The following is a 13,689-nucleotide window of genomic DNA, read 5'->3' on the forward strand; positions in this document are numbered from 1 at the left end:
AACACATGTTTAGATTCAGCATATCAAAGAACCCCAAGAATTCAATTTTTGTTAAAATCAAACTAAGTTTAATTTTGGACCCTTTGGACCTCAATGAAGACCAATTTAAAAAACGGGACCCAAATTAAAAATCTAAAAACACGGTAAGATTTGGCATATCAAAGAACCCCAATAATTCAATTTTCGATGAAATCAAACAAAGTTTAATTTTGGACCCTTTTGACCTCAATATGAACCAATTAGATAACGGGGTCCACAAATAAAAAATCTAAATACATGGTTAGATTCAGCATATCAAAGAACCCCATATATTCAATTTTTGTTGAAATCAAACAAAGTTTAATTTTGGACCCCAATTTGGACCAACTTGAAAACTGGGCCAAAAATCAAAAATCTAAATACATGTTTAGATTCAGCATATCAAAGAACCTCATATATTCAATTTTTGCTAAAATCAAACAAAGTTTAATTTTGGACCCTTTGGACATTAATGTAGACCAATTTGAAAACTGGACCCAAAATTAAAAATCTAAATACACTGTTAGATTCGGCATAACAAATAAATAAATGTGATCAAAGATTTTACAAATCTAATGCGCCATACTGTGCAATTAAAGATTACTTCTTGAAATTTTTCAATATTTGAAATTTGAAAAAAAAATAATATTTGAAGAATAATTCTTTTTAATTTCTGAAATCTGAAATGAGAAAAAATTGGCCCCCCACAATTTCTTTTTATCCCCCCCCCCCCTTTTTCCCCCAAAAAAATTCTTTCCCTCAAGATATGGTCATAATCTCAATTCAAATTTCCAATGGAGTTGGCAACCATAATTACCCATTTAAATTTACCATAGTGCTAACTTAATCTATTTTATAATAGAATTAATAAAAATATAGTGTCAAATCTTTCATATGGATTTTTTTGTAAAAAAAAAAGATGAAAACATTTGCAGATATTTTTACTGGTCTTCCTTTATAAATATGCATTTCTTTAAACATAATTTAAAAGCAGTGTAAGGGAAGTAACCAAAACGTTGTATTTGGATTACCTCCCTTACACTGTTTTAGATTATCTTTATTGTTCATTAGCCATTACTTTATACATAATTTAAAAGCAGTGTAAGGGAGATAATTTCAATGATGTATTTGATTTATCTCCCTTACACTGCTTTAAATTATGTTTTGTACTAAAGTATTTGTCCATTAACCAGGACAACCTTGTTTTTCCCCCTTTTTTGCCCCTAATTCCTAAACGGTTTGAGCCATAACCCCCCAAAGCAAATCCTAACCATCCCTTTGTGGTATGGAAACTTGTAGTATAATTTCAGAGAGATCCATACACCGTTCCACAGTTATTGTCTGGAAACTAGAAAATGCTCATTTTTGGCCCCTTTTTGGCCCCTAATTCCTTAACTGTTGGTACCATAACCCCCAAAATCAATCCCAACCTTCCTTTTGTGGTATTTAACCTTATGGTCAAATTTCAAAAAGATCCATTCACTTAAACTAAAGTTAGAGTGCGAAAACCAATATGTATTCGGACGACGACGCCGGACGACGACGACGACGCCGGACGACGACGACGACGACGACGACGACGACGCCAACGTCATACCAATATACGACCACAAAATTTTTTTGCGGTCGTATAAAAATATGCATTGTAACTCATTCTAGAGCACAGAATTGATAGATCAAAACAATAAATTTGTGATCGTTTTTAATAACTGCTTATTGAAATCTAGCTGACTGATGGCAGATTGTATCATATCCTTTAATCTTATTGACAGCAACTAAAATAATCATTCTAAAACAGACCAAGCTAAATAAACCTGATGCCAAAGGCTCATTAATCACACTTTCACTCACGTTCACCTAATAAAATATGGACTCTTGGCATCAAATTTTCTTTCAATATATGTACATATAAAAACTAGTATATCAATGCTGACAAGAACACATAGTCTGATATTTAATGATAATCTTCTTAACTAGTGCTTACTTAATATCTTGATAGTTTAAAAAAATTTATCTAAATTAGTCCTGCTACTGTAAAGACTGGACCAAAAGTTACATGTACATTTTTGTACCTTAGTATTACATAGTACATGTACATTTAAATATACTAAAGGAGTAAGTTCAGTATAGGTCATATTTGGCTCCAGATATTAGGTCCATTGTTTCAAGATAAAAAAAATGTTCCAAGTTGATGACAAGACACATTAGAAAGTGAAATACATACATGTATAACTTTTTTGTAACGCTTTTTTTATAATGCATTAACATTTACAACCTAAATAAATAAAGGTAGAGATTTTTGTGAAATTTGACAAAATCATCTTGATTTCAACTAAATCTAGGCCTAGGAAACAAAGATAACAAGCTTCAACAACCTCAATATTGAAGTCAGATATATGTAAAATGTTATAACAAAAATTACATAAAAAGATCATTTTTGTTGTTGCACGAGTCCAGTCCCAAAAATGAATGGAAATTGACCTATTTTCATGAAAAAAAACAAAATGTGTGCTATTTGTGATGTCATGAAAAGAACGCTAATGTGAAATTTTCAAGAAAAAACACATTTCCTATCAATTCATTCATTTAACTATGATTCATTGTGATATTGGTCAATAAATCCTAAACTTGAAATTTTAGCTAGAAATAGGTGCCATATAAGGGGCCCTTATTGAACATATTCCTTTTAAGCCAAGACTGTTAAGATAATGATTAAATGATAATATGGGGTATTTGTCAATTTGTCAATGAGACTGCAACCGAAAAAAACAAACACATATGATCTTCAAAAACAAAATAGTATTTATAAAATAAGACTAAAAATTATCAACAATACTGGACAATACAACAAACCACAACAACCACCAACATTTCATGATTAGACTCTTCCAGAAAAACTCTAAAGAGCCTGTGTCACTGATCTGCATCTATTACAATGACCACTTTTTAGTAAAAATCATCATTAAAAGGGAATAATTATATTAAAAGTTACAATGAAACTGACTATTTCAGTAATGTTGATTTATTTGTAGATTTTATCCCACTGATCATTTTCCTTTTCAAAGTTTCTATTTAGCTATTACAGTTTTCAAGATAATAGGCAAAAAATGCAAGAAAAAAATTGTAAAAATTATCATTAAAGGGCAATAACTCCAATAACTAGTTGACTGAAGATTTCAACCATATGGCTTATTTGTAAATCTTGTCTTGCTGATCATTTTTGCTATTAAATTTTCTATCTATTATAGATTTCAAGATAAAAGCCAAAAAGCCAAACAATAAAAGGGAAAACTCATCATTTAAGGTAGTGACTTCAATAAAGTGTCAACTGATGATTTCGATCATGTTGACTTATTTGTAAACCTAGTCTTGCTGATCATTTTTTCTATTTAAAGTTTCTGTCTACATATTATAATAGATAATATTAGGCAGAAATGAAACAAATTGGAAAAATTTGTTGTTTGAGGGCAATAACTCCTGTCGTTTGACAGTTTTGATGTCGATAGACATTATGTAGATCTCATCATTTTGAACATGGTTTTTCCCATGTCAGATATTCTGTATCTATAGTAGTTTTCAAGATATTAGATGAAAATTGCATTTTACCCCTATGTTCTATTTTTAGCCATGTCGGCCAAGTTTGTCGGCAGGCTGGTCATCAGACACACCTTTTAAACTAAATACCCTATTGATGATTGAGGCCAAGTTTGGTCAAATTTGGCATATTAGTTTAAGAGGAAATGATCTTTGTAAAAGTTAACAGGCGACGGATTATAACGACAGACAGCAGACGCCAAGTAATAACAAAAGCTCACACTGGCCCTTCAGACAAGGTCAGCTAAATACCAACAGACATACATGTACAAAGAAGACAAACAACAAACAGCTCAAAGTCTAGAATGTGCTAAGCGTACATGTCACTCTATAAAATCTAGACAAATCCTTAATAATTTTAGCAAAGACTATCAAAGTATTGGTATTTTTTGCATCAAGAAAAAAGCTTAAAAGAGAGGATGTTGTAAGAAACTCAGTCTCTTAATGAAAGCAAGACAATTTTTTTTTTATTACAGTAGTACTGATATACCGGTACAGTACTTATATCATATAAAATCCATTAAAATAAATTATTAATATTTTTGGCTATTTATGCCTTATTAAAATCAAGCATCTTTCTTATTTGTTAGTATTTTTTTTTAACATACAGGTACAATGTACATAAATATAGTTAAACACATTTTGAATAGAATTATATAACTTACCACATTTAAAACACAACTTATGCCATTTTTTGCTCAGAGCTACAATTTCTTCAGCAAAGTAAACAAGTTTATCACATCTTGGACAGTATTCTGGCATGGTTATTTATATAATGTAGTGAGTTCTGAAAATAAAAGATTACATTCAATAACATGGGTAAATGTCAACCAATTAATACCCATGTAAAAAAAAAAGAAACTTAACAGACGTTTTTCACATTTGTGTAGTTTATGTTACATTCCCTGTGTCACGATGCTTATATTTAATTACGTCACAGTAAAGGTTGATTGACCAATACTCATTCATAATAACACCCAAGGGTGACTGGGGAATAGAAATATGGTCACCCTTTATCTTCCAATCGGCAATAAAACTCTTGCCAAAGTGGGGCGACCTTTTAGCTGTGCACGATGTATAAGTTCTCAGCCATGTCTGTCAGAATGGGGACGTTAAATCTGATGCCTCGTGTAGAGAGAGTGCCCTATCTCTGCATGTTAAGAACCCTTGCAACAACTCTTTGAAGTCTGAAGGTAGTCTGATACAAAGCAAAATTTCTGTAAAAGAGGGGCGAAAGATACCAGAGGGACATCAAACTCATAAATCGAAAATAAAATGACAACGCCATGGCTAAACAAATGAAAAATTAGTAAAGGGCGACAGCACCAAAATTCAAACTTGATCTGTATATTGTGTTAATAAGCATTGTGTATAAGTTTCATAACATTTGGTTGAGGCAAACTGAAGGTATAGAACGGAAACAAAATATTTAGCAATTTTTCCATTTGTAAAGGGGCATAATTCTAGAACGGTAAAAGTGATGCCACCAAAATTCAAATTTGATCTGTATTTAAAAGTAATAAGCATTGTGTATAAGTTTCATAACATTTAGTTGAGGCAAACTACAGTCAGAGAAAGGAAACCAACTTTGGGACGTACGTATGGACGGACGTACTTACGTACGTACAGACGGACAAGGGTAAAACTTAATGCCCCCTCCACTACTGCGGGGGCATAAAAAGAAAAAGACAAACAGATAAACAATAGTACACAAAACACAACATTATCTAATATGCCCTCATTTTCCAGTGGAAGTCCAAATTTCCCCCACCTTCATCCAAAACGACCTCTATTACAGGACCTACATATTGTATTTATTGTTCATTTGTGTCTCTTCCTGAACATGCCTGAAATATTTGCCACTGGATATTAAACAATCAATCAATCAATCATTCATAATTAAGAACTTGAAATTGGTCTATAATCATACAAGAAAACTGAACATTATAAAACAAAGATAACTTAAAAGTAATATTCAATGCTCAGGCAATCATTTCTGCTAGATTACTTAGTACTCTAATTCATTTTCATTGTCAAAATAAGAAAAAATTACAAATGGATAGAAAACAAGTCTGATCTTTGATGTCTATGGTTAAGTTTGTTTATATCTCAATTCAAAATCATCTGTATCATACATGTAGTTGTATATTTTTTAAGTGTACATTAAAGTGCATATACCAAATACATGAAATATACAAATATACAAATATGTTCCAAGTTGTTGCATCGAAGCATAAAATGTAACGGTAAGTATTCAATGCAATTTTAATGATCTTATGATATTGGAATATTCTATCATATATGGTAATTTTTAACCTTATTTAACATACATGTATATGTATCATATTTAAGAATGTGAGACAGCAACCAAACAAAAAATGAGACCATCATGACCATGTTGAATATCAATAGGTATACAATACAATGTTCATATCATGCAGTAAAATCTACATGGCTCTAAAAATGATTATTAATGAAGCAACTTTTGAAACTTATAACGATAAAACTTCATTTATCATTCCTTAGTAAACACTGGTAGGACCTTTAGGGGCGACATAAATGACTGATTCTCTGATACAAATCTGAACGATTGATTAGCAAGAATTTTTCATAAAATCTCCAATGATTCTTTTCGTCTTTTTCTCAACCTTTCACAGTACTTTTTATAGATAACAGAAAACAGAAAGGAACCTTAGTATTCTTAGTAATTCGTCACACCTGCATGTACAGTACACACAAACATGACAAAGGGATCTAGTTGAAAATACTTCTGTAGTGATTTACTTTGAAATATCTGTATATTTCATAGATATTACATGTATATGATAGGGTCATAGCTTAGCTAACATCATTTTTATAGTGTTTCCAATACAAGAAAGTAATTCTCTCAACTTTTGTGTATACTGTATGTACAGGTACTTGTACGGATCACCTATTTTAATCAACACGTACTTCAAGCACAGCAGATGTTCCAGCCCTACTCCAGTCATTACAAAAATCTTTACAGGCAATTGATCTACAGGTGCAGGTACATGTATTGGTAATACTATCATTGAATTAATCATCATAAAATTATATGAAAATAATTATATATATAAAATGTTAATTTACAAAGCAGATGAGACACAAAAATGAATATTCACTGTGACACAAATTTTTGTAAAGAAGTTGTTATTAAACATTATTAAACAAACAAATAATATAATGAAATCTTGCGACATGACCTTAGATACATGTATATACCTAATAAAATTGAGAATGGAAATGGGGAATGTGTCAAAGAGACAACAACCCGACCATCGAACAGACAACAGCAGAAGGTCACCAACAGGTCTTCAATGCAGCGAGAAATTCCCGCACCCGGAGGCGTCCTTCAGCTGGCCCCTAAACAAATATATATACTAGTTCAGTGATAATGAATGCCATACTAAACTCCAAATTGTACACAAGAAACTAAAATTAAAAATAATACAAGACTAACAAAGGCTAGAGGCTCCTGACTTGGGACAGGCGCAAAAATGCGGCGGGGTTAAACATGTTTATGAGATCTCAACCCTCCCCCTATACCTCTAGCCAATGTAGAAAAGTAAACGCATAACAATACGCACTTTAAAATTCAGTTCAAGAGAAGTCCGAGTCTGATGTCAGAAGATGTAACCAAAGAAAATAAACAAAATGACAATAATACATAAATAACAACAGACTACTAGCAGTTAACTGACATGCCAGCTCCAGACTTCAATTAAACTGATTGAAAGATTATGTCTTCATCATATGAATATCAGGCACAATCCTTCCCGTTAGGGGTTTAGTATCATACCATCATAACATATATGAGAAGAACATAACCCGTGTCATGCCAACAACTGGTTTTTAAATAAATGTGTTTAGTGCCGATGCAAAGACCCTATAAGTGAATCAATATTAACGCCAAAATATGCAATCTTTAATGACCTGACAACAGTATCGTAACTATATCCCTTCTTAATAAGTCTGTTAAAAGGTTTTGTTAGCTTCAGAGGTGAATACTGACATTTTTGTGCTTTATAAAGAATATTTCCATAAAAAATTGGATGTGAAATACCTGAACGTATAAGAAGTCTGCATGTTGAGCTATATTTACGAATGATGTCCTTATACCGATGATAAAATTTAGTAAATGTTTTGACTAGTTTGTGATATCGAAAACCCTGGTGTAATAATTTTTCAGTAATACATAAATTTCTCTCGTTAAAATCTAAAACATTGTTACATACACGAGCGAATCGTACAAGTTGAGATATATAAACACCGTAAGATGGTGACAAGGGAATGTCACCATCTAAAAAAGGATAATTAACGATAGGAAATGAAAAATCATCTCTTTTATCATATATTTTAGTATTAAGCTTTCCATTAGTGATATAGATATCAAGATCGAGGAAAGGGCAGTGGTCATTGTTAGTATTAGCTTTATTTAAAATTAGTTCAACAGGATAAATTTCTTTAGTATACATACTGAAGTCGTCATTATTGAGAGCCAAAATATCATCCTAAGTATCTCTTACAAAAAGATGATTGAAAAGGTATATAAAAAATATTAAAACAAATATTGTGTCAAGTGGTTGGTGTTTTACACGTTTATATATGACGAAAAACTTAGAAACAGATTATTGACAATTGATCGAAGTGTTGATTGATCATGTTGATTGTTGGTTTTTAACACCACTTTCAGCACTTTTGGCTATATCATGGCGGTTAGTTTTTATTGGTAGAGTAAGCCAGAGTGCCTGAAGAGAACCACATACTTTGGACAGGAAAACTGACAATCTAAGTCACACACCTGCCGTGTGCTGGGTTCAAACTCTTAACCTCAGTGTTGACAGGCTAGTGATACAGTAGATAAACTAATTAGACCACTCGGCCACCAAGGCTCCTACACAACCTCAGTGTTGACAGGCTAGTGATACAGTAGATGAACTCCTTAGACCACTGGCCACCAAGGCTCCCTATAAATGTTGAGCAGTGGTTACATTAATAAAAAAAGGTACAGCACTAAAAACTAAAAAAAAACAACATTAAATCAACGAAAGCTAAAAGGCAGTGAATGAGGGCCCTGAATAACTGACCTAAAATGTAACAGATTATTGAGAAAAGAACAGGAAAATATTACCATCACTTATTTGTTAACTTCTATTTACAATATACATGTATATGTACATTGCAATCTGTGTCAACAGCTGACTGAATTTTTAACAATATTGTAATAACATAAAAGGTACCAATTTTTCTGGACCAGATGCACATTTTCGACAATAAATGTCTCTTCAGTGATGCTCGAGGCCAAAATATTTGAAAATCCAAAGCTTATTAAAGAGATGAAGAGCTATAAACCAAAAAGGACAAAAAAGTATAGCCAAAGACGGGCAAGGAATCAGAGCTTTGCATGAGGGAGATATATTCCTTAATTTAAAATAATTTCCAAAATTTTGTAACAGCACTAATTTCTTTTGTAACTGATCCTATTTGTCATGTTTTCCTTCAGGATAATATTTATCTGTCCACTTCAACTAGTACTATATTCTTTGTTTTTAGATGAGGCCTTTACAAGAACTCTGACTTGATACTTTAGAAGATCTTAGCTTGTCGCCACTTTATACTTACATTGTCTGGTTTTTTTTCTGTATTCTTTTCTCAACAACCCTTGACAGACTATTAAGTCAAAATATTGGGTCACTGTTCTATTGACTTTTTGCTTCTTATGTTTTGTTTTCCTAGTTCTTTACCTTTTATAGTAAGTGGTTGTATCATGTGACCCTTTCTTTATTTTGTTGACTGTTGTTTAACATCAATTATAGTGTTTTGAGTGTATTTCTTAACTTTTATAGTTCTAGAAACCTAATGATACTGTTTGATTAAATTACACACACACACACACACCCCCCCCCCCCCCCCCCCCCCTTTTCTAGTATAATGATTTTGTGGACAATTATGATTTAAAACTTGTCATATATTGTGAGATTGCATTTTTAAAATCTCATCTTTAAAATGATGCATATAATATGTAAGGAAATATGTTACACTTTTATTAGTATATATACATTATTCATGTACATGTACATGTAACATGCATATATGCTTGTGTCCTAGAGTAAACATTTTTAAAAGTGACAATTAATACTAAATAAATCAGGTGCATAACAGTAAACTTAAAATACATGTAGCATACTTCAATCATTTTTGAATACATGCAAAATAATAAATCTGCTGTTCATTATGAAAAAGAAAGTATTTTGTTGAAGTGTTTAAATTCTAATGCCTCTTCTTTATGAACCCATGAAATACTTGACTAACAAAATCATTAGCAAAGATTTATGTAAGTAAAAGCCAAGTAAAAAAAAATAATATGAAACATGCCAGCTAAATTTTAAACTTACTAAAAATAAATTTAATTAGTCCTAAGTCTGAATCACAGATAGTTCTTTATCACTTCATTCCTATTTTCTTGTGTGTTAAGCTGACTCATTGGTAAATTTTAAAGAGTTCTAACAGATGCAATATTTTAAGCACACACTAAATTAATTACAACGCTTCATTGATAAGACATGGATTCTTTGGTTCAGAAATAGTTAAGATATACATTTAAATTATAAGATTATGTTAGTGTTATGGTCTTATCATCTGTGTTCTGAGTAATGAAGAATGCCCTTTGAAAAGGAAAAATCAAAAAGGATTTCGTTTCTAACAGCTGATCATGAATTTAAATCAAAACAAGTTAATGGATAAACATTTTAGATTTTTCACATACAGGTAAACATCCTGCAACTTTGTAATTCTGAGCATTTATAAGAACATATTTTTCAACATCTGATAATTCTCATTGATATCAATTACATAATTTTTTTCTACCTGATTATCAGTTATATACAGAAATGACATTCCCTGAACTTCATACATGTAAAAAGTTTAAACAAAATTTTATAAAGTTACCTCCTAGAACATGTAGAAATAGATGATCCGATTTATGAACCTTTTTTTACCTTCACAAATTCAATGCACATATCATTCTCTCAGGCTATTATGAGCTATTATAAACTAATGTCAACACATTTATACCTCTACTAGTCAGGGATATAGTAAATATATAATATTTGTATGTGATCTCACCTTAAACGAACTACCTATAAAGGTGGAATGCATGGAATTTAAAAAATCTTGATACCTTAGGATTAATAAATGTATTTATCTAATCAATATTGGGATTAATGGGTGCATATATATTTATTGCCTTAAATATCTTGAATTAATAGATATATCAAGACATGAAATCTAAGTACATGTATTTATAAGACAAAAACAAGACATATTTGTTAAATTCATTTTGTGTTTGTGTGTATGCAAAAAATTAAAAAATTTAAAATAAACAAACACAACTGGGTCAATTTTAAATATGCTACTTTTTCATTATAGTCTTAATTGAGTGGCCTAATTTCAAATTTAAAAACAAACTTTTTTTATCAACAATTACATGTATAGATTTTAAGTTGAAGAATCTTATCTCATGTTACCTTAAGCAATAACATCGACAGATAACATCTGTCAGACATAGCAGATTAAATGCAGATGAGATTTTTAACCTCAAGGGCTATGTTTACATTTAAGTATATACACTATAAAATATATGTACAAGAAATATGTCATGAAAAACATGAAAACATTTGAAGTCTGAAGGCAGTGTAAGCTAAATACAATTTACTTAAAAATTTGTAAGTTGTACATGTACTCGTAGTTCTTTAAATGTAAAACAGGTTTTTTTGTTATTCAAAAAGGAGAAGAGCGTGGATAAAAGTGTGGTGGTCTCATATTATTTCAGGGAATATCTGAGGAATTAGGGGTTCAGACCCTCTTTTCAGTAATTGTTATGCATTATATTAAATTGTACTTTCCTCAATATGTTGACCATAGTGAAAAAGTATAATTTTATTTCTCTCATTATATTTGCTTGTAATACAATAAATATATATATGGTAACATGTACTCTGTACTCATTAAGCTCAGTAATGGTAAAGATATTACTCTGTCAGGTGTTTGAAACCTGTCAGCTAGTAGAATTTTTTTTATGTCATGCTCTGCTGTTGCAAATTCCTCAATTAAAATTTAGAAGGGCTCCACAATTGAATGTTCAAACAAAATCTTACCCTTTTTATCTTGTCATACTTGCATTTGTTATGCATTATATTTTCAAGAACTGGCAAGCACTGAATCCTTATCCTGCGCCTGAACAATTATGCTTAAGTAATGTATGGTGATAAATTACTTTAAAACAGTGTACCATATAAGGAAACAAAGACGTATCAAGAGACAAGTTGTGTCAAATATGACCTTAGGATCAGGATATGTGTTTTTGTTTGCATTTTCAACACAGCGTTTCCAGGGGGCATAGAAGACATACTCCCCCTTTGATTGCCAAGTAAAGTGTGGATAGTATTAAAACCCCTCATTGACAGAAACAAGTGCCTGTGAATTATGCCCCCTTTAAAAAATTCTAGATATGTGCCACCTGATTTTATAAATTATCCATTCATCATTGATGTGTGTATGAGAATAGGTTGTTTCCACATTGTATAGTTTGTTTATCTTTTTATAATTTAGGATAAGCATTAGTCCAAATAATTATGACGTCTTGGAAGGCTATTTTAATTTTTTGCTTTGATGCCTTCCTGTGTCGATGTAAGGTGTCAAAGAAAAATATAATAGCCTTTTAAGACGTCATAATTATTTGGACTAGATAAGCATTAGTAATATTAGTAATATTTTAATATTTTCATATATTCCTTCCTACAAAGAAACCTCTTTGACCACACCCAAATTCTATCCGAGTATTCTTCTGATCTTGGAAAATTACGCAATTATAAAATCAGAGATGACATTCATAATATTATTCAAAACATTATATGTATTTTGATAGCCAATGTCAAACTGAAAGAAGCGCCAAAATATTCGGTTTTATTAATCTTTTGTTCGCTACCGGTCTTTTCTAAACAAACTATATAATGCACATTTTCGGAATGAAGCCTATTTAAAGGTCCGTTAAAACCACAAGGTTGTTTACTAATTAATGTATTTATCAAATTACCTATTTCTTACCTGTCAAAATTCACGCCGTTTCTTGTTGATATCCTAATTTAAACCGGAAATAGTCCCTGTTCCAATGCACGCAATCATTGAGTTAGCGTAGCGGGAAATTTTAAAAGTGGTGTCAACAAATTTGCGTTATTAACCTGGGACTATTATACCAGAGACATATAATACAAGAGATTCGCAACTCGGCGAAATCCCGTAATAACACGCGGCCACTAGTTAAACCTCGCGAGATCTCCTTAGGTAATAAAGTCATTAATAAAAGTATTAAAAGTACTCGAAGTAAGGACGAATGTTTAAGCATACACAAACTGTTTCAGTGTTAAATTTATCATAATTAATTAAATATAATTTGAGTACATATATAATTATTTATTTTAATGTAATTTTGATTTTAGATTTGTGTTATTGAAAAAGAGACATAATTTGATATTGTATAAAAAAAAACTGATATTAAATAATTAACACTTGATAAATTGTGTCAGTGTTCATTTTATTTGATAGTTACATAATGGGTTTCTATTGAATATACACCTGTCTCGGAGACATAATTTCACAGTGTGACATGTATATTAGGTTTGAATTATTCGATGACCATGCAGGTAAATCACGAACGTGTTATAAATAATGAGTTTTAATTGACACCTTGTAAACAAGAAGTTGTCACACCACAGGTGTCCACACTCTTTCCAAAAATACAAGTCACAAAATGTATAATTAATTAATATGGAAAAAAACTTAATTTATTTGTTAATTAATTGTTAATCATGATAGGCTTTGTTTTTTATTCTTGATATTTATAAATTATTAAAATTTTATTTATTTTTATATTCCTCATTTATTGGGCTTTCATCGAGTTTTTTTTCTGTAGGATTGTCGGTAAATGTTTGATTTCTAAGTGTTGTTTGACAGTTTTATCATATAGGCTTGCATTGAGTTGTTTTTTTAAATGATTGT

At 31.0% G+C, this 13,689-nt stretch overlaps 1 protein-coding gene across 2 annotated transcripts in view; it reads right to left on the bottom strand.

The window, feature by feature from the left end:
- Positions 1-12,777, bottom strand: part of LOC127704724 (muscle LIM protein Mlp84B-like) — a 33,683-nt gene extending 20,906 nt beyond the window's left edge. Inside the window, exons 1-2 of one of the 2 annotated variants that reach the window (XM_052208925.1) lie at positions 12,739-12,777; positions 4,278-4,399 (exon numbers count right to left, since the gene is read on the bottom strand). In XM_052208925.1, coding sequence (XP_052064885.1) covers positions 4,278-4,374 — 97 coding nt within the window. In that variant the 5' untranslated portion in view covers positions 4,375-4,399; positions 12,739-12,777. Of the gene's footprint in view, positions 1-4,277; positions 4,400-10,581; positions 10,702-12,738 lie in introns of those variants that run through there. The other variant, XM_052208924.1, reaches the window with a different exon arrangement.
- Between the last annotated feature and the right edge of the window lie 912 nt (positions 12,778-13,689).

This window comes from Mytilus californianus, unplaced genomic scaffold (genome assembly GCF_021869535.1).
Source record: "Mytilus californianus isolate M0D057914Y unplaced genomic scaffold, xbMytCali1.0.p SCAF_6, whole genome shotgun sequence".
Lineage (NCBI taxonomy): Eukaryota > Metazoa > Mollusca > Bivalvia > Mytilida > Mytilidae > Mytilus > Mytilus californianus.